General features: G+C 43.1%; 1 protein-coding gene and 1 long non-coding RNA gene across 2 annotated transcripts in view; one reads left to right on the top strand and one right to left on the bottom strand.

The window, feature by feature from the left end:
• The window catches only part of SPTAN1 (spectrin alpha, non-erythrocytic 1), a 67,759-nt gene that overhangs the window by 14,827 nt on the left and 27,512 nt on the right, over positions 1-25,420 (bottom strand). Inside the window, 33 exon segments of the mRNA XM_079113447.1 lie at positions 1,215-1,352; positions 1,565-1,696; positions 3,973-3,992; positions 3,995-4,030; positions 4,033-4,057; positions 4,059-4,115; positions 4,118-4,151; positions 4,273-4,312; positions 4,315-4,348; positions 4,350-4,376; positions 5,668-5,814; positions 5,894-5,994; positions 5,997-6,090; positions 6,207-6,306; positions 8,556-8,680; positions 8,683-8,697; positions 8,699-8,783; positions 8,827-8,891; positions 8,893-8,941; positions 8,943-8,969; positions 9,602-9,671; positions 9,674-9,692; positions 10,196-10,243; positions 12,499-12,519; positions 12,521-12,535; positions 13,066-13,089; positions 13,536-13,640; positions 17,277-17,475; positions 18,587-18,646; positions 19,703-19,851; positions 22,696-22,830; positions 23,141-23,233; positions 24,895-25,112. Of these exon segments, the coding sequence (XP_078969573.1) occupies positions 1,215-1,352; positions 1,565-1,696; positions 3,973-3,992; positions 3,995-4,030; positions 4,033-4,057; positions 4,059-4,115; positions 4,118-4,151; positions 4,273-4,312; positions 4,315-4,348; positions 4,350-4,376; positions 5,668-5,814; positions 5,894-5,994; positions 5,997-6,090; positions 6,207-6,306; positions 8,556-8,680; positions 8,683-8,697; positions 8,699-8,783; positions 8,827-8,891; positions 8,893-8,941; positions 8,943-8,969; positions 9,602-9,671; positions 9,674-9,692; positions 10,196-10,243; positions 12,499-12,519; positions 12,521-12,535; positions 13,066-13,089; positions 13,536-13,640; positions 17,277-17,475; positions 18,587-18,646; positions 19,703-19,851; positions 22,696-22,830; positions 23,141-23,233; positions 24,895-25,112 (2,507 nt within the window).
• Positions 11,279-25,420, top strand: part of LOC306645526 — a 187,121-nt gene continuing 172,979 nt past the window's right edge. Inside the window, exon 1 of the long non-coding RNA XR_013759680.1 lies at positions 11,279-12,261. This is a non-coding gene — a long non-coding RNA (uncharacterized lncRNA). The remainder of the gene's footprint in view (positions 12,262-25,420) is intronic.

Here is a 25,420-nt window from a genome sequence, read left to right as displayed (position 1 = left end):
AAAGGCTGCAGTATGGTGCCCATGTGGTACTCTGGAAGATCCAGGATGTCCAGCTGGTATTCCAAGTTCTTTGCAGTCATGAGGTGTTATGCCCACTCAGCCAGGCCAGCCTGACACTCTTCCCTTCTGCCAATCCAATGCAACTCATGAGCCCATTAATTTAAATAGTATGGCCAAAGGCCCAGGCCTGCCTGGTGGGGGCCAAGGGCAAGAGTGCAGCTACCCCACTGTGCTGAAACACCCCCAGGCAAAGAAGCAGGAGTAAGTGAAGAGTAACACACAAGGATGATCACTGCAGTAAAATTGTATATGCCCCCAAACAGGACACTTGAATGGCCAATAATAGGGAGATGGTCAAATACATCAGAGCTCCGTGAGGGATTTCCCTAGTCACTCAGATGTTAGGGAAGAATTTTTATTGAGCTGGGAAAAATTATAGCATGAGCTCAACTATATGAAATATACCTCTTCAAATACTCATAGACATACAGACTGGAAAGAAAAACTAAATGTTAGTGGTGGTCCTCTACAAATTTCTATTCTGATTCTCTCTACTTTTCCCAATTTCCTACTTGGGGAAAGCATCTAACCCTAGCTCCCTGACTCACTGCTCTTCTGGCTCTATGTTGACATAGACTTGTCAGAGCTGCCCACACACTAGACCCCACATCTCTTCTCACTGTATTACCTGGGAGAGAAGTGATGTGAGGTCTAGGTCCCCCACCAATCAGCTCTTTTCTCTGAATATCCATCCATTCCTTTTGCTCCATAAATCCATCACAGCAAACAACTCATATTTGCTAACGAGGACTTCTGTTAAAATATACCCAGTGAGATAAGCGGATGATGACACGTAATGGGGGGTGGGGAGGGGGGCAAGAATGGAGGAAGGATGGGACTGTATAGAGGGAAAAGAGGGGTGGGAAAGGTGGGGGGAAGGAAAAAAATAACGGAATGAATCAAACATCATTACTCTATGTAAATGTATGAATATGCAAATGGTATGCTGTTACTCCATGTACAAACAGAAACAACATGTATCCCATTTGTTTACATAAAAATAAATTAAAAAAAAAAAAGAAAAAAAAAGAAAAAAAAAAGAAAAAATACACCCAGTGAGCCACTCCCTTCTCCTGGTTTTGGGCTTGCTTGCTGCCTTATTATCCCAAATGACAAGAAATTCCTTCCTCCAAGGGCAAACTACTTTACATTACCTCAGAGAGCCAGAAGTCAAAGTCCTTGATCCCAGTGTTAAAGTTCTGCTGTTTGTTAGCCTCTTTCAGTTTCTGGCTCTTCTCAGCTGACTTCTGCACCAGGAACTGCCACTGATCAGCTAGGGCAGCCAGGCGGGCCTGTGGACAAGAAGGGAGTCACTGGGCTGGTAGAATTTAAAGCCCAGTTTAAGAACATAAGGAGGAACACCAATGGAAACGCTCACAGAAGCCACTGCTACCAACATCCCATCTGCAAAGCAGCCTTTGCAAACTCCCTAATTGCTTTATGTTCTTAGGACCCTGTTTAAGAGGAAGCATCCTGTGGACAGTCAGGAAACCCCAGGCCATACCTTGACGGCATCCTCACTTCCAGCACAGGCCCCACGCTCAATGAGGGAGTTGCCCATGTCGATGACCCCACGGATCCGGTCAGCATTGGCATGCAGTTCTGCTTCGAAGGCCTGGTGCTTCTGGTGCTTGCTCTGAAAATACCAAGAACATGCTTGAAAGCCAGCACCTTCAAGGCACATCTTTAAGGCAGGATGGATGCTCAAGAGGGAGAGAGTGGTGGAAACTTAAAGAAATGGGCCAAGAGTCCATGTGCTCTATAGAAGGCAATTGGAAGGTGTGTGAAATATTGTAAGACTGTGGGGAGTTCAGTGAGGGTTTGGGCTGGAAGAGAAATGAAGTTAGGAGCAGGGGATGAAAGTCAGTTCTGAAAGGGCTGCACTAGCTAACTGGGAGCAAGTCCCAGAAGCACATGCTTTCTAACATTCCACAGCAGATGGCAACGGCCAAGGTCAATTTTGAACATACTTGTACATTAACTTCCATCCATGGCTTTGTCCTTATTGGACAGATGCTCTAACAACATGCGTGGGGATATCTCATGGTCTAAGGCACCATCACCACACAGCAATAGATTTGATGGCTGATTCTGTCCTTCACTGACTGAGGAAAAAATCTATAGCTGCTACAGACCATTGCTTTGTTGGTGTATATTTCGTAGTGTTATTAATCAAAAACACTGAGCCACTGTCAAAACCTAGGCCTGATGGGCAGGTTGGAATTAACTTTTACTAGGAAGAGAGGGCTGGAGGTCTAAATGGTTTTTAAGAACTCATGAAGAAACAGAAGGTGCTGAAGCACTACAAGAGGCAATCGCAGGGACACAGCTATAGCATAATTCTGCGAAAAGCACTTGGGATGGGAAAAGTGTTAATGGGGGAATAAACTAAAAGAAAAAAAAGCGTATGTTTAGGGAAGAATTCTGCATCAAATGTTTCATTTCAGAGGCAGTAACTGTCAGAGGGTGCTCCCCTCCCCACCCAGTGGCTCAATTCAGCACCAATGTGATGTGCCCATCACGTACTCCACCCTCCTGACCCAAAACACAAGGACAAAAGGGTGTCTTAAGCACAGATCCTGACAAAAGTCTAATTCCCTCTTCTGTGTCTTGCTCCAACCACTCTGGTTCAAATCCCACTTATTTTCTTCTATAAATTCCTTCCTTCCATCGAGATGCAACTTTAAAAAAAATTTTTTTAGGGGCTGGGGATACAGCTCAGTTGGTAGAGTGCTTGCCTCACAAGCACAAGGCCCTGGGTTCAATCTCCAGACTGCTAAAATAAATAAATAAATAATTAATTTTTAAAAAAAAATAGGGGGGGGGGGGGGGGGGATTGAACCCAAGGACAAGCTTTACCACTTAACTACAGCCCCAGTCCTTTTTCCTTTTCTTAGAGCTTTATAGTTATACTTTTCATTTTTTATTTTGAATCAGGGTTTTGCTAATTCCTCAGCCTCCTGAGTTGCTGGGATTACAGGTGTGGATATGTAACTTCTGGGCTAGCCTGCTGATGGTTATATATCCTTCACTGCCAGCTGTGTAATGTCTGCTCCTGTCTTAACCTCTCAAATTCAGAAGCAGACCATGCCTCTTCACAGCCACCTGCTCCTCTCCAGCGGGCAGCAACTGTGGATGTCAGAAAGGGTATGCATCTAGCTCTTATCCCAGACTAGACTGCCCTGCCTGGGCCCCACCAAGACTTGAGACAAAGTGTGTACAGAAAAGCTAATTATTTCACTTTCAACAGACACACCTCTTGAAAGAAAGCAGTCAACTACTGCCCCGCAAATCAAACACTGTACAGAACTTGCCTATATGATGAATTGGGAGAGTGGAGGGGGTTGGGTTCAGGCTAATTACAACAGAGAAAGCCACATCCCACAGGGACACTTGCATGGAAGGTGATGAAGGATTAGAATGAAAAGGATGGATGAGGAGACAAAAGCAGACCATGTGTGACCACAGTAACGGTACTCTACAGAGAACAACACAAATACCAGAGCTCATGTATCTATTAACTGTTAAAAACATGGAAAACTTACCAGCAGCTTGGAAAGCTACAAAAACAGATTAAAAGAATAAGAGTTCAGTACACTGATGTGAACATAAGTATCAGCTATTAAACAGACTCACCCTGCTGTCATACTTCCCTGGGAAGCTCAGCACTGGGGAATAGTTAACAGGAGAGGGTTACATGGACTTTTTGTGGCAGATATGGCTTTGACAGAGACATCCTACAAAGTGGCTTCCAAATGGCTCTAACCATTAGTAAGACTTTCCACTGACTCAGCTTATTAAAATAGTTGTCACTGTCTTCACCATAAACCAAAGTGTTTTAGCAGGTATATCCCCCCCTTTAAAGACAACTTACTTAACAGAACCTACTCAGTAACACGGGTCTACTTCATCCATCATCCTGCTCACCTGATATTGGTGGGATCCTTGTACGACTCATCACTTGCTGTTGCAGTTTTTCACTGATCCACGCTTCAATCCTCATCTACATCCCGGCTGAACTGCTGGAGGGTCTGAGATTCTCCCAACTTTGACCTTTCTTCTCAATCATCTGGGCTTTCAGGCGTCGCCACCTGAGAAAGTGAATCAGGGAGAGCAAATGTGAACAGCCCTTTCGATGGAGATGGAAGTTGGAAGACAGGCAGGGCCAGACATCCTCTCAGAGCTGAGACTGTCATGCCATGGGACACCCACCTGTCCAAGACCTCATTGCGCCGGCTGGCAATGTCCCCTTAGCATAGTGGCCAGCTGCAATGAGTTGGTCGGCAAAAGGCCTGTAGGGCGGCGATCTTCTCCTCCTGTGTGCAAACAAAGGGTGAGAACAAGTTAGGCAGGGCTGGGCCTTTCTAGACTGCTGATCTGCAGCAGAGAACAGTTATTTTGGGTGAACTGCGAACTACTAGTGACAGGATCAGAATACACTGACACTTTAGAAGCAGGAGTGTAAAAAGCCAGAAGAAAGCTTGATTTAATCATGACTAGAGTAGAGTTTTAATTCAGGAAAATTCCAGGTCACAATGGGGTAGGGCAAATGCTGGAAAAGTAGTGGAATGTCACACAAACCATAAGGCTGCACAATGGAAAAGTTATCAAGATCTTCAACAAAATATGTTTTGTTCTTTATATGCACATATTACTTATTACCCCCAAGTTCCTCCCTTTAAAAATAAAATAATTTCCTGTGACAAAACTGATACTATATCCTAAACCACTATCAGATAATGGGTTGTTTCCTTTTTTTTTTTTTTTAATATCTTTTTAGGTTGTAGATGGACACACTGCCTTTATTTTTATGTGATGTTGAGATTGAACCCAGCGCCTCTCATGTGCAAGGCAAGTGCCTCTATCACTGAGCTAACAACCCCAGCTCCTTATTTAAAAAAATTTAAGTTTATTTTATACTGGGGTCTGAACTCAGAGCCTGGTTGCATATTAAGCACAGCCTACCATCAAGGACCATTCTAAAGCCTGAAAAAGTTTTTAAAAGTTTATTTATGTACATATTATGTATGTTAAATCTCATTCTTTGGAGATTTTAACAGTAAACTAATTGCTAGTTTTTGTAGTTAGACACAAGTATTTTTGTTTGTTTTGTTTGCAGTACCAGTGATTGAACTCAGGGCCTCTGGAATTTTGTTAAGCAAGTGCTCTATCACCAAGTTGGACCCTGAGCACCAAACCAAATCTTTTTAAAAAAACTTTTTAGTCAATCAAATCATTTATAAAGAGCAATCAATCCATAGACTGTGAAAAAAACGTGCAATGCACGCACTTGTTTACAAAATATACAAAAGATGGAAAACTCAACAATCAGCAAAATAATGCAATTAAAAATTAACAAAACACAAAAACAAGTATTTCACTGAAGAGGATAATTAAAATTGCAAATAAGCATATGAAAAAATACCCAGCATAAAAACCAAATATTGTAATTTAAGGAAACTGCCAAATCTCTCTAGCTGAGAAAACCAAGTCAATGAGTACTTTTCATTCTAACTGTTAAGAATGGAAAGGAGAATTAACCAACAAATAAGAGAACATGCCAATCAGGAAAAATCCAGATTCAGATTCCATTGCTGAGGGCCTTACCTGGACATTGATAGCTTTGTCAAAATCTTCGTGTTTCTTGATCAGAGCCTCCACACTATCCAGCGAGTCTCCTCTGTCTTCAGTGTTCAGGAAGGCCTCCCGGGCAGCCATCCAATTCTCGGCTTGCTCACAATCCCGATGAAACAGCTAGAGGGGCAGACAGGCAGGTGAGAAGATGGGGCCTTCTGCAAGGGAACACCTGGTCAGAAATGCAGGTCACACGCACCTGCAGTTCAAGGCACTGATCCAGCATCATCCTGCGTTGAACCCAGGCCTTCTCCAGGTCTGCACGCTCCTGATCAAGAATATCGAGTTTCTCCTTGATCCCGGGCTGGCATAGTGCCCATGAGCCAACAACTGCTGCCCAAACTGCTCAAATGCCTGGAAAGTGCCAGCCCTGGCATCAATTTCTGTCCGGTGTTCCTGCCAAGGGGAGGGAAGGGATTAGATAACTGGCAGAAGATACCCATGCAAGTGTCAACCACTGGCTCACAAAGAAGGATAGGGGGCGAGGCTACTTAGCAGGCAGATCCACCCACCTGGTGTCGCTCCAGCAGAGCTTCAGCTCCAGTGACATCCTTGGCTAGTTCATCTGAAGACACCAACCCCCGTATTCCATTGATCCAAGACATGAGGTCCCTGGAAACCAGATCCAGAGGAACAGCTATTACACTACTGGCAAGCAGGCCTCCTGCCCAGGAAAACAGACCCACATCATTCTTGCCTCAGAGGTTATTTTGGGTTAATCTAGTTATCTATTGCATGTGCTGGGTTTCTGGGCAAAGGGTTTTCATAGACTCTTATTCATCTTGAATGAGATATTGGGGGGAAAAAACCACAAAAACCACCAGTATCATTTCTCAAAGATACACGAACAGCTTACAACTAAGATCTCTACTGTATGGAAGAACAGGTTCTACACAGAAGCAATACCTGTGTCCTACGTGTTGATGGCATCAACTACAAGTCTTTCTTCAGTATAAAATCTTGAAGCCCTAGGCCTAGGCGCACATTTAATCTGGTTTTTCACAGAGGCACCAGTATAAGGTGAGTAACATTGTACAGGGCAATATAGCATATGATTGTTTTCAAGGCAACATCCAAAACAGGCAAATACACAGGGATGGAAAGCAGATCAGAGGTTCCTAGGGCCTAGAGTGGTTAGTTAAGGGATGGGATGTTACTCTAGGGTTGAGAAAAAGATTTCCAAACTCAGCAGATGGGAATGGCTACATGACAGCGACTACATGGAGAACCAGTGTATGGCACACTTGTTACCTAATCTTTGCCTCAAAAAAAGAGAAAAAAATCCCAACTAGTAACTAAGACACCCTACCTGAGGCGTAGAAAGGGACGGGGTCTCATCTGCCTACTCCTATCCAAATAGCAATCAACTAACACTGCACATGTCCATGTGTGGGCATGTGGGCAAGAATATTGTTAAAGAGCACAACACACCCAGACGGCTATTGCTAAGGCAAATTATGCATCAACCATTCACAGAACACCATGTAACCATTAAGACTGAGGCACGGAGACCAAGGGTCATTCTGCAAGACAACTGTCCTAGACTTAAAAAATGCCAATGTCACTGGGCACGGTGGTGCATGCTTGTAATCCAGTGGCTCAGGACTCTAAGGCAGGAGGATTGAGAGTTCAAAGCCAGCCTCAGCAACTTAGTGAGGCCCTAAGTAACTCAGTGAGACCCTGTCTTTAAATAAATTATAAAAAGGGCTGGGGATGTGGCTCAGTGGTTAAGCACCCCTAGTTCGATCCTCAGTACATTAAAAGAAAAAAAAAAGCTAATATCATGAAAGACAAAAACCAGAGTGGAGGGGGATACTGTTCGAAGTTAAAGTAAACTAAGACAAGGCTACCAAATGCACTGAGAATCCTTGTCTAGAACTTGGATCAACAATAAGCCTTAGTAATAAAATAACGGAATGCAGGTATATTGGCACATGGCCTATAATCCCAGTGACTCAGGAGGCCAAGGCAGGAGGATCGCAAGTTTGAGATCAGCCCCAGCAATTTGGCAAGACCCTGTTCCAAAATAAAAAAATAAAAAGAGCTGGGGATGCAGCTCAGTGGTAGAGTGCCCCTGGGTTCAATGCCCAGTATCCCCCCTTCTAAAACAGAAAATACATATATATAAAAGAAATGTCCAGTATCCTCCTTCTAAAAGAGAAAAAAAAAAAAAAAAAAAAAAAATATGAAAGACAACTGAAAAAAACTGAATGTAGACATATTTGGTTTCTCAGGGGTGATAATGGAAATGTAGTAGACAGGTATGATGCTGATGTTGGGAGATGTACTCTCCTGTTCAGAGGCAAAGTGACAGGGATCTTCAATGTGCTCACAGGCAGGAAAAAAAAAAAGCATCCAGAGATAACAAGAATGTCACAAAGTTAACTGGTGACTATAGGTGAAAGCATCAGTTGCTCCTTTTGTCATTCTTTCAGCTACTCCGTGGCCTTGAAACTCTTCTAAAAGAAGTTAATGGAAAAGACTAAGGTATACAATATCAGTAAAAATATAAATCATTAGCAAAAGGATGGGGAGGTTGAGAGTGTCTGCACATGTGAGCACAGGAAAGTAGACTTAAGAGTTTTGACATTCAGTAGTCTGAGAATTTATACTGATCAGGTATTATTTTCATAATAAAAAATGACTACAAGCTTGGTGCAGTGGTGCACGCCTGTAATCCTAGCTACTTGGTAGGGTGAGGCAGGAGGATCCCAAAATTTGAGGCACTCAAATGGTAGAGTGCTTGCCTAGCATGAGCAAGCACTGCTTCAATCTCCATACTGGAGGAAAAAGAAACCAAAAAAAACCTCTACAAAGATGGTGCTATGTTCTAGAGCTCTGAGCAACATTCAATTTTTTACCGGAAATCGCTGAGGAAGCGCTGCAGGTCATGGGAATCACCCAATTTCGCCTTGCGTTGGTCTGCACGTTTCCCCAAGCTGGTCCAGGCCTGATTTAACTCGGTGCACTTCTCTTTAAAGGTCCTCTGCCAGATTCAGGGTGAGGACTGGATCAGGCGCTGGGCTGTCTCCCCGAGGGAATTTACCTTTGGGAAGAAAATAGGAAAACACAAATAAATAAGCTGTGCTCTGGCAGAGAATAAGACTTGGTTAAGCTCCAGGCACCTCTCACTTGTCACCGAGAGCTGCAAGGTCCCTCTCAAAGCCCTCATGCTTGCGCTGTAGGGCCTGGACGCTGGGCCAGATCATGGCCATAGTTGTCTGTATTTAGAGCCTGATTCTTCTCTCAATCCATTCTTTGGTTCATCAGCATCTCTGCAGATGAAACCACCTTCAATTAATAATGCTGAGAATGGCGTGGGTATGGTGGCACATGCCCATAATCCCAGGAGCTCAGGAGGCTGAGATGGGAAGATCATAAGCTACTCGTGAGACCCTAAGCAACTTAGCAAGACCCTGTCACAAAAATAAAAGGGGGCTATGGATGTGGTCAGTGGTGAAATGCTCCTGGTTCAAATCCCTCGTACCAAAAAATAAATGAATAATAAAATAAACAAACAAATAAAATAAAAAGGACTAGGGGAAGTAGTTCATTTGTAGAGCACCCTGGATTCAATCCCCAGTACAGCAAAAAATAAAAATTTAAAAATTAATTAATAAATCTAAATTCTCAGAATGGTTTGTCTTAGTTCCAGGACAAACAGGAAAAATTCCTTCTGGCAATTTGTACATTTGTCAGAAGTGACCACCTATAGCTCTAGGATAGAAAAGCTCACCACATTTGTTCTCTCAGTACTTACTGAGCATCACCATGTGTCCACATATGGTCCCTACATGCCAGAGTTCACAAACCAGCAGGCCTGCCAGTATGCTGAGACCCCGGTCAGTAAGCCTGGCCACCCGTGTCAGACAGACAGTTCCCATTTCTCCCTCGTCTGGCCCCTCACCTGTGGAACCTCTGTACTTCATGAGCAACGCCCAAGAGCTGGCTCCGTTCCTCAGCCAGCTGCTGCAGGACCGCCAGCGCTCGTTCATTTCCTGCATGAAGGTGGCAGTGTCAGCCCTGCTCCCATTCTCCTTCGTCATACCCACCACCAGGCCTTAGGAAAATGACTTAAATTCAAAGTATAGTAACTTCCTATTCCCAATCTTCGTGGTGGAATAAATGAATATATACAAAAAAAAATTTCAGGAACTCAAAATCACCATGTCCGAAAATGACTGGCATTCACTCAATGCCTGACCTAGGAAATCCCCTTTGAGACAGGAATAGAGACACAGCTAATTGTCCTCACTCTCTCTGGGCCTGGTGCCTGGCATGTGGCACCTGTCCCCTGAGTAACTGCCGAGTAGATAAATGCCAGAGACTCCAGCTCCAACACTTGCCCAGCTGCTCCTCCAGCCAGAGCAGACCCCAGGAAGAGTTTTGGCATCTGCCCCAGGTGCTCAGGGGAGTCTCCTGGAGGAGACTATATACAGGAAAGGAAGGTAGTGAAGGAAAGCAGGGGAAGAGCCAGCAGAGCTGGTGCACTGCTTCTTACCTTGATGGAATTGAAGGTGGCCACAGTGTGAACCATCAGACGAGCAGACTATATAAGGAAGAGAGCAGAAGAAAAAACAATCAAGCTTCTGCCAGTAAGAGACAGAGATCTGAGCTTCAAGTGCCACCGAATAGGTCCAATGGTCAACCAAAATCATCTTAAATGGATAGTGGCAACATTCAGAACAGAAGTATTAATAAAAGCAATCAACCTGAGAAAGGCAGGAGAAGAGTCACAGTGTACAGTCAGGCCCAGTCCATGATTAGATTGATGCAAGGAAGAGTGAAAAGAGAATGATGAAAACCATGTTGTCTTTTTTGGAACTGAGGATTAAACCCAGAGCTTCATGAATGTGAGGCAAGCATTTTATTTTGCCACTGAGCTACATCCCAGTCTGTGAAACCACATTGTAACAGCTGGTTGGACAGAAAAAAACAGCTCAAAGATTAATTAGTGCCTTAAACTTGTCCTTGTTATAGAACACTCTGGAAACACTCAATTTAACATTTGTTGGCAGCTGAGATTGTTCAAAACAGTGAGGTGTACTAAAAAAAAAAAAAAAAAAAAAAATCAACCTGATGTCTGACACAGCTACAGGGCTACTGTTCCCTCCAACAGCATCTTCCTGAAGGAAGGGGCAACAGCTTCGCCAAAAGAAAAGGATTAAGTCAGTGAATTAAGCTTTGTTCTCATTTCTAAAAAATCTTAAGTTCCCACTGGACTACAGAGCTCACCAATTTGTGTGAAAGAAACCACCTGGCACATACTCCTTCAAGTACACCATCAGAAAGGACAGAGCCGAGCGTGGATGTAGGGGAGTAAGCCTCACCATGACCCCATGACTCCTACCAGGTGACATGCACGTGAATGTGGGTGTGTGCAGGTCCACTGTCCCTAACCCTCTCAGAAGATCTCTAAGCACATTTCTAAAACAAACAAACCACTGTGGTGCCAGGAAAGTGTCAAGTGGTCAGATAGTAACTGTCGCCTATTCAGTCACCATCAATTTTTATTATGAGAAAAATTAAAAATTGAAAAAAGTTGAATCAAAAAGGAAAAAAAAAAAAAAAAAAAAATGCCCCTACCCCTCAACTGAGTCTATTAATGACAGAGAGGAATCAGAGACAGTGAATGAACCCCACAGTTGGTGGCGTGAGTCCCCAGAAGGGGCAGATAGGAGGACAGTGAAGGTGAAAATGGGAGCAAAAAGTGAGTAGTGAGAGGCATTTGGGTTTAGGTCTTGAAGCTTTCTTCTTATCCCAGGTAGATGTACTTTTAAAAAGCAAAATCTAGCCAGGCACAGTGGCACAGGCCTATAATCCCAGTGACTTGGGAGGCTGAGGCAGGAAGATTACAAGTTTGGACCAGCCTTAGTGAGGCTCTAAGCAAACTCAGCAAAACCCTGTCTCTAATAAAATATAAAAAAGGGCTGGGGATGTGGTTTAGTGGTTAACAACCCCTGGGTTCAATTACTAGCACCAGAAATAAGAATAAAAAAGAGAAATCTGCAAAACTTGCCACAGTTTCAAGTGGTAAGAGTCTCACGAGCTGGGTCAGGAGGAAGATGATGCTAGAATTAAGACTCCACCTATCCCACTTCTCTGTGTGATGTGGGTGTGTATGTGTGCTACACTCCCAGGCCTTTTCTTCTTTTTTAGACAGAGTCTTAGTAAATTGCTGAGGTTGGCCTCCTGCCTCAGCCTCTACAGTAGCTGGAATTACAGGCCTAGGTCCCTGAGCCTAACAACAGCAAGCCTTTCTTAGGTCACAGGAAGAAACTATTAAGACAGATGATGACTGGTGGTGGGGGGAGGTTTATTCTCTTTCTGTTCTCAGTCATTTCTGTGTTTATATCACTTCTCTTGGACTAACCATCCTACCAGTCTGGATGTTGGGCTGCCCCTTTAAAGTGCACTCTGGCACGAATAGCATCTTGCCCACTCTAAGCACCCAAACACAAGCACTTTGTTTCTGTGTATCACATATCACATTTCCAGAGAATGACAGAACACAATACCAGGTCAGAAAGAAGCCAGCCCAGGGCTGGCTTGTGACTCAAGGGTAAAGTGCTTGCCTAGCATGTGTGAGGCACTGGGTTTTGATTCTCAACACTGCATATAAATAACGAACAAATCAAGGTCCATCAACAACTTAAAAAAAAAAAAAAACAAAAATCAAAAGCCAGCCCAAATGAGTTCAGAGAAAAGCAGAATACTCAGAAAAAAAGCACACCAGAAAAGGACATGAAAAGCTGTATGTTCCTGCAAAACTCTTAGAAACAATACTTGCAAAGAAGTCCTTACCTTCCATGGGGAGGCTGTCTTGGGAATCTGTTTCATCCTAGTCAAAGAAAGAGCAGTTAAGGCAGCGTGCAGGTGGGCACAGAACCACCTAACACCTGGCACTCTGCCAGTGACCCTAGCTTTCCCAAGGGAGTTCACAGATTAATGAACAAAACAGCATCACTCTCTTAGGGTTTACCACCATCTAGCAACAAAACCCAAGGGCTTTGGGAGGAATTATTTAAGTAAGTAGAAAAATTCCAAATTTTTATCTAGTGGAATTGGAGAGGGTTGGAGTTGTAGCTCAGTGGTGGAGCACTTGCCTAGCACAGGTGAGGCACTGAGTTTGATCCTCAGCACCACACAAAAATAAATAAAAGTGCTGTGTCCATCTACAACTAAAAAAATAAATAAATAAATAAATAAATAATCAATATCTGGAATTTCTTTTCCATAGATTTTTACACATGAAAGGATCTCTGTCGTTCAGGAACAGAAATCCTCAAGAAGCAGCTCTTGACTTTACATTCTTCCCAGGATCTACCACCTCCTCATGTCCAAGTCCCACACAGAGCTCCCTTAACTTACCCTGGGCATCATGCCATACACCTCCTAAAGAGAGAGAGAAACCAATTTTATCTTCACAGGAAATAAAACCTCAAAGAACACTCAATACTGTCAGAAAAAGATATAAGATAAAGTAACAAAAGACAGACTAGAATGCTAGCCCCCACTGGCCAGCAGAATTTCAAATCAGTATTTATATGCAAAACCTTTTATTTATTTAAGTAACTCATGAAATTGCCATTAATTAAGGGCTATGCAAACATTCCACAACTTTCACAGCATTTAATGGACTTAGGAGAACACAGGAGTCCCCCCACTGGATGAAGAGTGAGGGAAAGTGGCCCAAGGAAGTTTAGGGCACACATAGGACACACCTCCATTCAAGCCCCATCTGTACTCTGAAATGCCACGTGTGGGGCTCTGAAGGGCGGAAAAGAAGCACATTGCTCCTGCATGGCAGCAACGCCTGGTTTCAAGATGAAGCCACCCACCTGCTGCTGCACAGCCTGCACCTCCTCTGCCATCAGACCTTCAGACTCCAAGTCTTCAGCCACCTTGTTAATGTCCTTCAGCCGGGACTCATTGGCCTTCAGATCCTTTAAAGCAAAAGCTACCATAACTAAATTCACAACAGCAAGTCAAGGGAGAAGAGGGCATGGATATTCACAAAAATAGCTTAAGCCTAGGAAAGCCTGCTCCTATGAATTGTTTTCTCTACTCCTTGTGGGGTCTGGGGCAGGAAATCCTGACTGCAGTTATCAAGGGAAAAATAATAGGGTATTTGAAGCAGTCTGTCTCAAATTTTTACTTGATTAAACTATTATTCAATTCAAATGTAGATCTAAAAAATATTATTAAAGGCAAAAACAGTGTTAAATGTGATTAAAGTTTAATGAATAGCAAACAAAGGAGAGAGAGAAATTTTTCTCCCACTTTTTTTTTTTTAATATTGGGGATGGAACCCAGGGGCTCTTAATCACTGAGCAGCATATCCCCAGTCTTCTATTTTTTTGAGACAGGGTCTTGCTAAATTGCTGAGGCTGGCTTTGAACTTGTGATCCTCCTGCTTCAGCTTCCCAAGTCACTGAGATTATAAGTAGGTGCCACCACACCTGGCTCATCCTCCCACATTTTAATTGTTTATAAGCATACTCTTAAACTGAAGAATATAAGAAAAGTATGTGCTAAATCATACAATGGAATATTTTTCAGCAATAATAAGGAATGGAATACCAAGACATGTATAAGGATGAACCTTAAAAACACATTAAAAAAAAAAAAAAAAGTCATTAAAAAAAAAAAATCACATGATTCCATTTATATGAAGTGTCCAGAATAAGAAAATCCAGACATAGGGGCTGGGACTGTAGCTCAGTGGTAGTGTACTTGTGTAGCACGTGGGAGGCACTGTGTCTGATCCTCAAGCACCACATAAAAATAAATAAATAAAAAAGGTATTGTGTCTACCTACATCTAAGGAAAAAAAAAAAAAAAAATCTAGACAAAAAAAACAATGGTAGAATGCTTGCCCTGGACTCCATCCCTAGCACCAAACCAAACAAAAAAAAAAGCACATTTGTTGCTAGGGCTTGTGAGCATTGGGAAAAATGGCCAGTAACTGCTTCATGTGGTTTTCTTTCTTTCTTTTTTTTTTCCGGTGCTGGGGATTGAACCCAGGGCCTTGTGCTTATGAGGCAAGCCCTCTACCAACTGAGCTATATCCCCAGCCCCCGATTTTCTTCAAAATGGTCCAAGGATCTAGGAATCAGGCCTGAGACCCTTCACCAAATAGAAGAGAAAGTAGGCCCGAATCTTTATCACGTTGGCTTAGGACCAGGCTTCCTTAACAAGACCCCCAGAATGCAAGAAATAAAAGCAAGAATCAATAAATGGGATAAATTCAAACTACAAAGTTTTTTTTCAGCACAGGAAACAATCAATAATGTGAAAAGAGAGCCTGTAGAGTGGGAGAAAATCTTTTCCACATACACTTCAGACAGAGCACTCATCTCCAAAGTTTATAAAGAACTTAAAAAACTTTATACCCAAAATACAAAGAACCCAATCAATAAATGGACTAAGGAAATGGGCAGGCACTTCACAGAAGAAGATATACAGGTGATCAACAAATATATGAAAAAGTGCTCATCATCTCTAGTAACTAGAGAAATGTAAATTAAAACCACCCTAAGATTTCATCTAACTCCAATTAGAATAGCTATTATCAAGAACACAAGAAATAGTAAATGTTGGCATGGATGTGGGGAAAAAGGCACACTCATACATTGATGGTGGAGTTGCAAATTGGTGCAGCCACTCTGGACAGCAGTATGGAGATTCCTCATAAAACTTGGAATGGACCCACCATTTGACCCAGCTATCCCACTCCTCAGTTTATTTGTTGATCACCTGTATATCTTCTTCTGTGAAGTGCCTGCCCATTTCCTTAGTCCATTTATTGATTGGGTTCTTTGTATTTTGGGTATAAAGTTTTTTAAGTTCTTTATAAACTTTGGAGATGAGTGCTCTGTCTGAAGTGTATGTGGAAAAGATTTTCTCCCACTCTAGCATACTACAGTGATGCAGCTACATCAATGTTCATAGCAGCTCAGTTCACAATAGCTAGATTGTGAATCAATCTAGAAGCCCTTCAATTAATGAATGGATAAAGAAACGGTGGTATATATACACAATGGAATATTACTCAGTCATAAAGAAGAATAAAATTATGGCATTTGCTGGTAAATGGATAAAGCCCAAAAAACCAAAGGCTGAATGTTTTCTCTGATAAGTGCATGACAATATATATAACGAGGAGGGGTGGGGGGTGGAGAGAAGAATGGAGGAACTTTGGATGGTGTAGAGAAAAATGGGGTGGGAGGGGGTGGGAGACAGAAAGTAGAATAAGACAGTATTACCCTATGTATATGTATAATTACATGAATGGTGTGAATCTACATTGTGTACATACAACCATAGAAATGAAAAGTTGTACCCCATTTGTATATAATGAATCAAAATGCAGTCTGTAAAAATAAAGATAAATAAATAAATAAATAAAAGCACATTTGTTGCTAGGGCTTGTGTACATTGGGAAAAATGGCCAGTAACTGCTTCATGTGGTTTTCTTTCCAGGTGATACTGTCTTGGAACTATATAATGGTGGTAGTTACATAACATCATGAATGTACTAAATGCCATCAAATCGTATGCTTTAATATGGTTAACTTTGTTATGTGAAGTTTACCTCATTAAAAAAAAAGAAAAAAAAAAAAATCGGCTGGGCACCATGGCACCTGTTTATAATCCCAATAACTTGGGAACCTGAGGCAAGAGGACTTCAAGTTCAAGGCCAGCCACAGCAGTTTAGCAAGGTCCTAAGCAACTTAGTGAGATCTTGTCTCAAAATAAAAGATAAAAAGGTTGGAGAGGTAGCTCAGGGGTAGAGGCCCCTGGGTTCAATCCCAGTAGGAAAAAGAAAAAGAAGAAAATATATATATACACACTTTTTTTTTTTTTTGAGACAGGGTCTCACTAGGTTGCTTACAGCCTTGCTAAGTTGCTGAGATTGGCTTCAAACCTGTGATCCTCCTACCTCAGCCTCCCAAGCCACTAGGATTACATCATGGCGGGCATGCATATCTTTCTGCATTTCAGGTTTAGAGCTTTATTTTTGGGGGGTAGGGAGGCAGTTTGCTGGTGACTGAACCCAGGACTTTGTACATGTTAGGGACGCCCTCTACCACTGAGCAGGACCCTTAGAAAAGTTCTTAAAAGAACATGAAGGGGAGGGGAGGAGGCGGGGGGAAGGAAAGATGGTGGAATGAGACAAACATCATTACCCTATATACTGAATGATTACATGAATGGTGTGACTCTACATTGCATACAACCAGAGAAATTAAAAGTTGAACTCCATTTGTGTACAATGAATAAAAATTCATTCTGCTGTGATGTATAACTAAGTAGAATAAAAAAATTTAAAAAAAGAACATGAAGAAAAACATAGCGTATCTTGAATTGAAACTAAATTAGTACAAGAAAGCTATTAATGTCATTTAAAAATAGCCACAAACCCCAGCATTGCAAACAAACCCCAAAAGTTATAGTGAATTATAATCTGCACAGATGGTGGAACATAATCTATAGAATTTTCATCCCCCCCCCCCAAAAAAAAAATCAAGAGGACCAGTCTGAGTGGTTTTCCAGCTCAGCTGTGGGACTTCCCGTACCTTCTGGAAGTCGTCAAACTTCTTCTGCAGCACCTCGACCTGCTCTAAGTCTGCACCGACCTCTTCGCTCGTGAGAGCAGCTTCCTTTTCGTTGATCCACTGCTGCAGCTCATTTGCTTCACGGAACAACATAAACTTCTTGCAACTCTTCTCCAACATGCCTTTCCGCTTCTCACCCAGCTCCAGTAGAGAGTGATATCTGATGTAAGTCAAGAGGGCGACAAGAAGGGCAGGAAGCAGTTAGATGGTAAGTACTAGTGATGAGAACACAATGCAAACCACTAGGTGTCTCCGAGATGTGATTCAAGGCATGAGTAGGTAAAGATGGTGCCCTGGTGACAAAGGATCAGAATGCATGGATGAGGACTCCAAGCACCCACACTGCAGCCGTAGGTGATGAGCACACCCTGTAGTGTTCACAACCAGGTGGCCACGACAGCCAGGCACACACATCCCAAGCCAATTCTGTACTTCCAACATCACGACCAGACACTGAAACCAAGCATTGAGCATGGAACACAGGGTTCATGCGACTACGGCAGAGAGATGAGATGACTTTGCATAATACATAGAGGGCTTTTCTCATTTTTTTTATAATTCTCCAAGCAGCCCCCAGGTAAGAGAAGGTACACTTAACTTTAAAACAAACTCATAAGATGGCCATATCTTTGGATCAGCAGGACATTTCTAAAATTACATACTTGTTTTTCAGAATGTCACGGCAACTTCAGAAGGACAATCAGGTAGAGTACCATTTTGCTACAGGAAATCTTAAGAATCAGAGATAATTCTAACCCTTGGGAACTAAAGTACGAAAAGCTGAAGTCCCACTCTCTTTAGAGACATAAGAATGACAAATGATTAAAAATCTAAGTTGAAAGTTTGAAAATAATCTAAAAATCACCATTAAATCTAAGCTTCCCAAACAGAACTAAAAAAGCAGTGAGTTACATAAAATGCAGGCCCTCTAAGAGAGCCAGCCATTCAACCTCCTCCATCCTAAGGATTCCACAGGCTCGCCTTCCCGTTGGCTGCTGACAGTGGCTGGTGCGCCAGGAGACTGACAGCAGGGGACCAGACACCACTCTGAATGCACAGTGGCACATAAAGCAACCTAGGAGAGCAGCAGTCATCCACAGGTACAGCTCACCGAATCCTCTCCCCTGCCAGCAAAGCTGCTGCACAGACGCCGGCCCCTCCCACCACCTCAGCTGCCTAGATGAACAGTGCCTTGGAGAGAAGCAGCAGAGGGAAGATGGACAGGCTAGCAGTGGACACAGGGAGCCCAGCGAGGCTCTTGGCCTACTCACAGTTCTTCCACCTGTTTCATACGCAGAGATACACTGCCGGCCTCCTTAGTTAGGCGTGTCCTGCACAGAGGGGGTACAGCAAAAGCATGCACAAATTAGTGGGATTAATCCACAGGGATGAAAAGTGAGTGGCAGCTCCGACTGGTGCCATGATGATGGACGCTTACAGTGGGGAAAATTAAGGAGTCATTCAAAAGCTCTTAGAAGCAGTCCAGGCCATGAATGAAATCACAGTAGGGAAGAAGCAGGAAAATTTAAATCAGTGTTAGTTCACCTTCATCTTCCTGACGTGCCTGCCATGATTGAGGCAGGCTTTCCTGTACTGCAAACACTATTAACTTCACAGAACAAAGCCCGGAAACAAAACACACTTAGAAAGAAATTTTACTGATTGATAACAGTCAGTTTAGCACCATATATATAACCAATGTTTCTGCTCTTGTATTAATGACCCAGGCTGCTGATAAGAACATGAATCCAAATTTCTCCTTATCTCAACACTAAGAGTCTGTACATACACAAATAATTTCTAGCTTTTCCAAGAACCATTATGGTCAGACGAGTTCCATTATTATAAACTCTAGTGGGAATGCATTTTCTGGATGCTTCCCAAGCATCCAAAGCTGTTGATTTCATTAGGAGTAAGATATGCCCTAAGGGAGGGCACAAGTCAGCGTGGTGGCTTAACTATGATAATGAGGATAGAGACAGTTCACAAAAAATAAACACCATCCTTAGAACACAAAACCATGGTAGAGAGAAAAGTTCCTTAAGCAGCCATCCAGAGAGGGAGGCACATCCGAGGGGTGAAAAATCTGAATATCTATTTCAAAAAGCATCTTGAACCACAAGAGAAAGGTTAGGACGGCAATGTTTAGAAAACTGCCACTTAGAAAAAGAAATTTGCAAACAGGAGAAAAACAAAACACAGGAGATTAAGGTATCAGTCAGGGTTTCGAGGCTCAAACAGGGAGGTGGGTGGGTTAAAAGTGACTTGGAGAAAACAAGAGGAAGGCAGACTGGCTCCAGAGGCCTCAAGACTCCACCTACACCTCTGTGGGACAGACCAAACCCTGAGTGATATCTGGCCCTTGGTGCCAAGTGTGTGCCCCTTACTGGTTGTCGATCTGCTCCTGTCGCAGCGCTATGCTGCCCTGCTCCTCTAGGAGGTTCTCCCGGGACGCTGACTGGGCAGGGTCCAGCTTCTTCACATATGCAGCTGGCACAAAACCCTGACGATCGTTCACTTCCACTTTCCACCAGTCCTAAAAGAAAGAAGGAAGAGAAGTGAAAGCATATTCCTTTCCTGAGAGAGAACCCATGCAGGCCTGTGTATCTATGTGCACGTATGTGTGTGGTATATACGTGTAAAAGAGCTCTGAGCATTTTAAGAAGGATGTAACATAATCAGTCACTGTGCACCAACATGCATAGTCACAGGTAAAATAGGAATGCCAGACACGCTTCCCTTTGCTTAGACTCCAAAACTGGTCTGTCCAACACTTCAGTCACTCACCAAGTGTCCACATAACTTTGAGAAAGTCAGAATTAAATTCAATAAAAACCTCAGTTGTAGAGGCTGAGGCTAGACGATTACAAGTTCCAGGCAGGCCTAGGAAACATAGCAAGACCTAGTCCCAAGATAAAAAATAAAAAGGGCTGGGACTGTAGCTCAGTGGCAAAGAACTCCTGGGTTCAATCCTGAGTACTGCAAACATCAAAAGCAACTCAGTTGTGGCCAGGTGTCATGACAGTGCACACCTATCATCTCAGCTACTCAGGAGGCTAAGGCAGGAAGATGGCATTTTAAGGCCAGTCTAAACAATTTAGCAAGACCATCTGAAACAAAAGTTTTACTGTATTTATTTATTTACTTACTTCACTCACTCACTTACTTACTGGAGTGGGTGGTACCAGCGACTGAACCCAGGGGCACTTAACTACTGAGCCATATCACTATACCTTTTTAACATTTTTTTAAATTTTGGGATAAGGTCTCACTAGTTGCTGAGGCTGGCCTCAAACTTGTGATTCCCCTGCCTCAGGCTCCTGAGCAGCTGGAATTACAGGAATATGCCACAGTGCCTGGCATTATTTACTTATTTTTGGTACTAGGGATTGAATCCAGGGGAGTTTTAACACTGAGCCACATCCCTAGCCCTTTTTACTTTTTTTTTTTGTATCAGGGATTGAACTCAGGGCATTTAACCATTGAGTCATATCCCCAGCCCCCCCCCCCCCCCTTTTTTTGGTATTTTATTTAGAGACAGGTCTCCCTCAGTTGCTTAGGGCCTCACTAAATTGCTAAGGTTGGCTTTCAACTCCCAATCCTCCTGCTGCAGCCTCCCAAGATGCCAGGATTACAGGCATGCACCACTGCACTCGGCTCCTTTTTACTTTTTATTTTGAGAGGGTCTTGCTAAGTTGCTTAGGGCCTTGCTGAATTGCTGAGGCTGGTCTCAAACTTGTGACCCTCCTGCCTCAGCCTCCTGAGTTGCTGGGATTACAGGCTTGCACACCTGACTCAAATAAAATTTCAAAAGAGCCAGAGCTGGGAGTGGTGAGGTATGCCTGTAATCCCAATGACATGGGAGGGTGAGGTAGGATTGTAAATTTGAGGCCAGCCTGGGCAATTTAGTGAGGCCCTATTTCAAAATAAAACATAAAAAAGGTCTGGGGATGTAGCTCAGTGGTAGAGTGCCCTGGATTCAATCCCTAGTACTGTAAAAATAGATAAATTGTCAGGATAAACCCAAATACTATGTATAAAATTCTAACAAAAATATATATGGTGAATTTCTATTTTGAAAGAAACAAAACAATTTTGTTCATATATATTCCATACACACAAAACTAGAAAAATACATAAAAATAAAACAAAAGAGACTGGGGATGCAGCTCAGTGGTAGAGTGCTTGCCTAGTCATTTGTGAAGTCCTGGGTTTAATCATCAATATTACAAACTCTATCTTTAAATAAAAAAAAGGGCCCAGTGGTATGGTGTTTGCCTGGCATGTGCAAGGCTCTGAGTTCAATTCCCAGTACTGTAAACCATAACAAAAACACTCATAATGAGAATGAACTAAGTGAGGGAATAAGGAGGTTCTTCATAATGCCCCCAAATGCTTCTCTGGACCTAACCAAGATAGGAGACAGGATCCTTTGACAACCGTCAGGTAATTAGTAGAGAACATGCACCACTCTTCAAGGTCACTGTCAAATCAGAATGTGTCAAGGAAGAGAGTTAATGAACCAGGCAGTATTTAACCTGAAGACAACAAAACCTAAAGGGTGACATCTCAGCTGTCTTCAACAACCTGCCAAGCTGAGGCAGCTGCAGGTCTAGATTAATGACCAACAGAGATGGGCATGGAGGTGGATGCCTGTAATCCCAGGACTTGGGAGGCTGAGGCAGGAGGATCAAGTTTGAAGACAGCCTCAACAACTTAGTAAAACCCTGTCTCAAAATAAAAAATAAAAAGCTATGGAGATGTAACTCAGTTGTAGAGCACCCATGGGTTCCATCCCCAGTACTGCAAAAAACAAAACAAAACCACAAACAACAGGTAGGTACTGTGGGTATGGCTCAGTGGCAGGTATTTGCCTAGCATGCAGAGGCCCTGCATTCCATCCCTGGTATTGTAATACAATATGGAAAACAACAACGTATACAAGTGGGCTGGAGTTGTGGCTCAGTGGTAGAGTGCTCGCCTAGCATGCATGAGGGCCTGGGTTTGATCCTCATCACCACATAAAAATAAAATAAAGGTATTGTGTCCACCTACAACTAAAATAAAATAGTAAAAACAAAACAAAAAGAACAATGGATACAAGTTATAAAGCAGCAGATCGTGGCTCAAAAGGGAAAGAATCCCACCTGGAAAGGTTCAATGTGAAAAAGCAACTCCGGAGAGTGCGACTATACTAACCGCAGAGGACATGTTCAGTGACCTTCCTGATGACTCACACTGCACAAATGTACAGTAAGTGGGAGATCAAGAGGACACCCTCCTCCTCTCTCTTTCTTCACCCTCTAACCTTCCACAGACCCCCAACAGCATGTGTGGTGGTGCTGATGTGCATGTGTGTCAGCCAGTCTCTGTGCCTTGCCTTGTTGGTGCTGTTGAGCAGGGTAAGAATATCCCCTTTTTTCATAGTGACCTCACGAGGACTCTTCTCCTGATAGTCATAAAGAGCCAAGACTAGCTCTTTCCCCGTCTCATCATCCATGGGGGCCACTTGTTGCTGAAAATATAAAGGAAGAACATACACAATTAAAGGACGTCCGTGTTGTGTCCCCTAAGCATACGACAGAATCCAACTCTGCCCCAAATTCACGAACACTCATGAGAGTTCTTCACTGAAGCTACCAATAAAATTTTACACAAGCTGCTTGGTATATTTTTAAAGTCTCATGTTAAACTGCCTCACTGTAATCCTTCATATCACAAGAATGTTGCTGACAGCCATAACATCTGCTGGCAGTATCTGGCTCCAGAGCTTTCCCTGTGCCCACTCTAAGCCCCAAGTGACCTGGAACTGATGAGACACTTACCCGGCATGACTGAGCCTGCTCCCGCAGTGCCTGGATGCTGCTGCCATAGGCACTGAGATCTGAAAGCAGCGCTTCGTGTTTCTTCAGTAGAGCCTGAAAACAGAATCACATGTGGAACACAGGTCATGCAGCCCAGCCCCTCCTCCGTGCCTCCCAACATGCCACCCTCCTGAAAGCAGATTTTAGTCTCACAAGATGTGACTGACAGGGCTGGGGATATAGCTCAGGTGGTAGAGTGCTTGCCTGGCAAGCACAAGGCCCTGGGTTCAATCACCAGTACCACAAAAAAAAAAAAAAAAAAAAGATGTGACTGCCTTGTGCCCTGCACTCTCTCTCCTCTTTACTCATTTATTTTCTTGGTACGGGGAATTGAACCCAGAGGTGCTCTACCTGAGATATGTCCCCAGACCCTTTTATTTTTTATTTTGGACAGTTTCTCACTAAGGCTTGCCTCAAACTTGCAATCTTTCTGCCTTAGCTGCCCAAGTAACTGGGATGCCTGGTTTCTCCCCTCTTCATAAAGATAAACATTGACTTTTGGGAAATATTAATTATGACTTAATCTTCTACTCTGCTTTTACCCACTAATTATGTAGTATTTGAAATACACAGAATAATAAAGAACAATACGGAACAAATTTGTGAATCCACCTCCCATCCTATGAGAGAGATCACCAGCCAGGCAAGGTGATGCACACCTATAATCCCAGCAGCTCAGGAGCCGAGGCAGGAGGATCACAAGTTCAAGGCCAGCCTCAGCAACTTAGCAAGGCTCGAAGCAACTTAGTGAGAGACCCTGTCTCTAAACAAAATATAAAAAAAGGTTGGGGATGTGGCTCAGTGGTTAAGCATCCCTGGGTTCAATCCCCAGTACCAAAAAATAAAAATGAAAAGGAAAAAGAATTCATCACCACCAAGTCAAGAGGCTATATATACTGCCCCTCTCTCTCCACATTTGGTGGTTTCTTGTTTCCCACTAGTACTGAGGATTTTATTTCAACACTCAACTTTTTCTAGTTTTCCAGAGGCCAGTGAGAAAAGAGGTAGGTATGGAGACTATATCCAGATCTTTATAAATGAAAAGCCATAGCGGGGGGGGGGGGACAAAAAAAAAAAAAAAACAGTTTAACAAACAATGTGTACACCTGTTACCTGTTGGTGTGTGTGTTAGTGTATTTGTGCGCTGGTGTGTTTGCATGTTTATGTGTATGTGCACGGTAGTGTATGTGTTTATGTTTGCATGCGTTTTGGTGTGTGCTTCTACACATGCTGGTGTTTGCTGTGCAATGGTCTATTAGGATGTGTGCTGGTGTGTTTGCATATGGTGTGTGTGTGCACTGGTGTGTTTGCATGTGTGTTGGTTGTGTGCACGTCAATGTGTTTGTGTGCACACTGGTATGTGTTGGTGTTTGCATGTGTATTGGCTGTGAGCATGCTGATGTGTTTGTTGGTGTGTTTGCATGTGTGTGTTAGTATGTTTATTGTGTGTGCTGGTATGAATACAGGCATGTCTTTGCATATGGTGGTCAGACTAGCAGACCCAACAATGACAAACATTAATGGTTGAAGGCAGGTTATAGGAAATGTCTCCCTCCTTTAGTTATGACTAAATTTCAACAATAAAAAGTAAAAGCCAAATTTTGGGAAACACCTTAAAAAACAACTGCCATGATGCTGCATCTTTCCTACACCATCAACTCTCCTAACCTGCCTTCTTTATCTGGCAGGTGTGATGCCCCTGAGCTCCAGCTCACCTCAGCAGAGTCCTCGTCCTTCCCATAGTCGGTGCTGCCCACGATGGGCTCCTTCTCCCTCATCCAGGACTCGGCCTCGTTGGCATCAGCAAAGTACTGCTGTGCTTGCAGTGAGTCCTCCAGGTCCTGCCGCCGCTGGGAGGCTTTGGCTTTCAGTGCCTCCCACTTCTGGTTAAGCTCATTGAGCTTGGCCTTCACATCCTCTGCTGCAAAATGGCCTGCAGAGCAGAAAACAGAAAGTGTACTGACACGTCAAAGGACAACAGGCTTCTGGGTGTTCACGGTATTTTCTTACAACATTCTGGGGAGCTGTGCCCTGTCATAATTACATTTCTAATGAGGGGCTCAGTTTCCAACCTTTGCCTCCTTAAACCATGACTCAACCTAGACCACAAGAAGCAGATACCCAAGGAGGCATGAATGAAGTTAGCAACACTAATAAAATAGCAGCTCCACAGCTCTCAGTTATGAGACTTCTCCCTGCAAATGTTCTCCCTGGCTCTTTACACAGTTGAGCTCATTTAAT

This window comes from Sciurus vulgaris, assembly GCF_902686455.1.
Source record: "Sciurus vulgaris genome assembly, chromosome: 15".
NCBI lineage: Eukaryota > Metazoa > Chordata > Mammalia > Rodentia > Sciuridae > Sciurus > Sciurus vulgaris.
The sequence above is the reverse complement of the archived record's forward strand: the minus strand, read 5'-3'. Positions and strand labels throughout refer to the sequence as shown.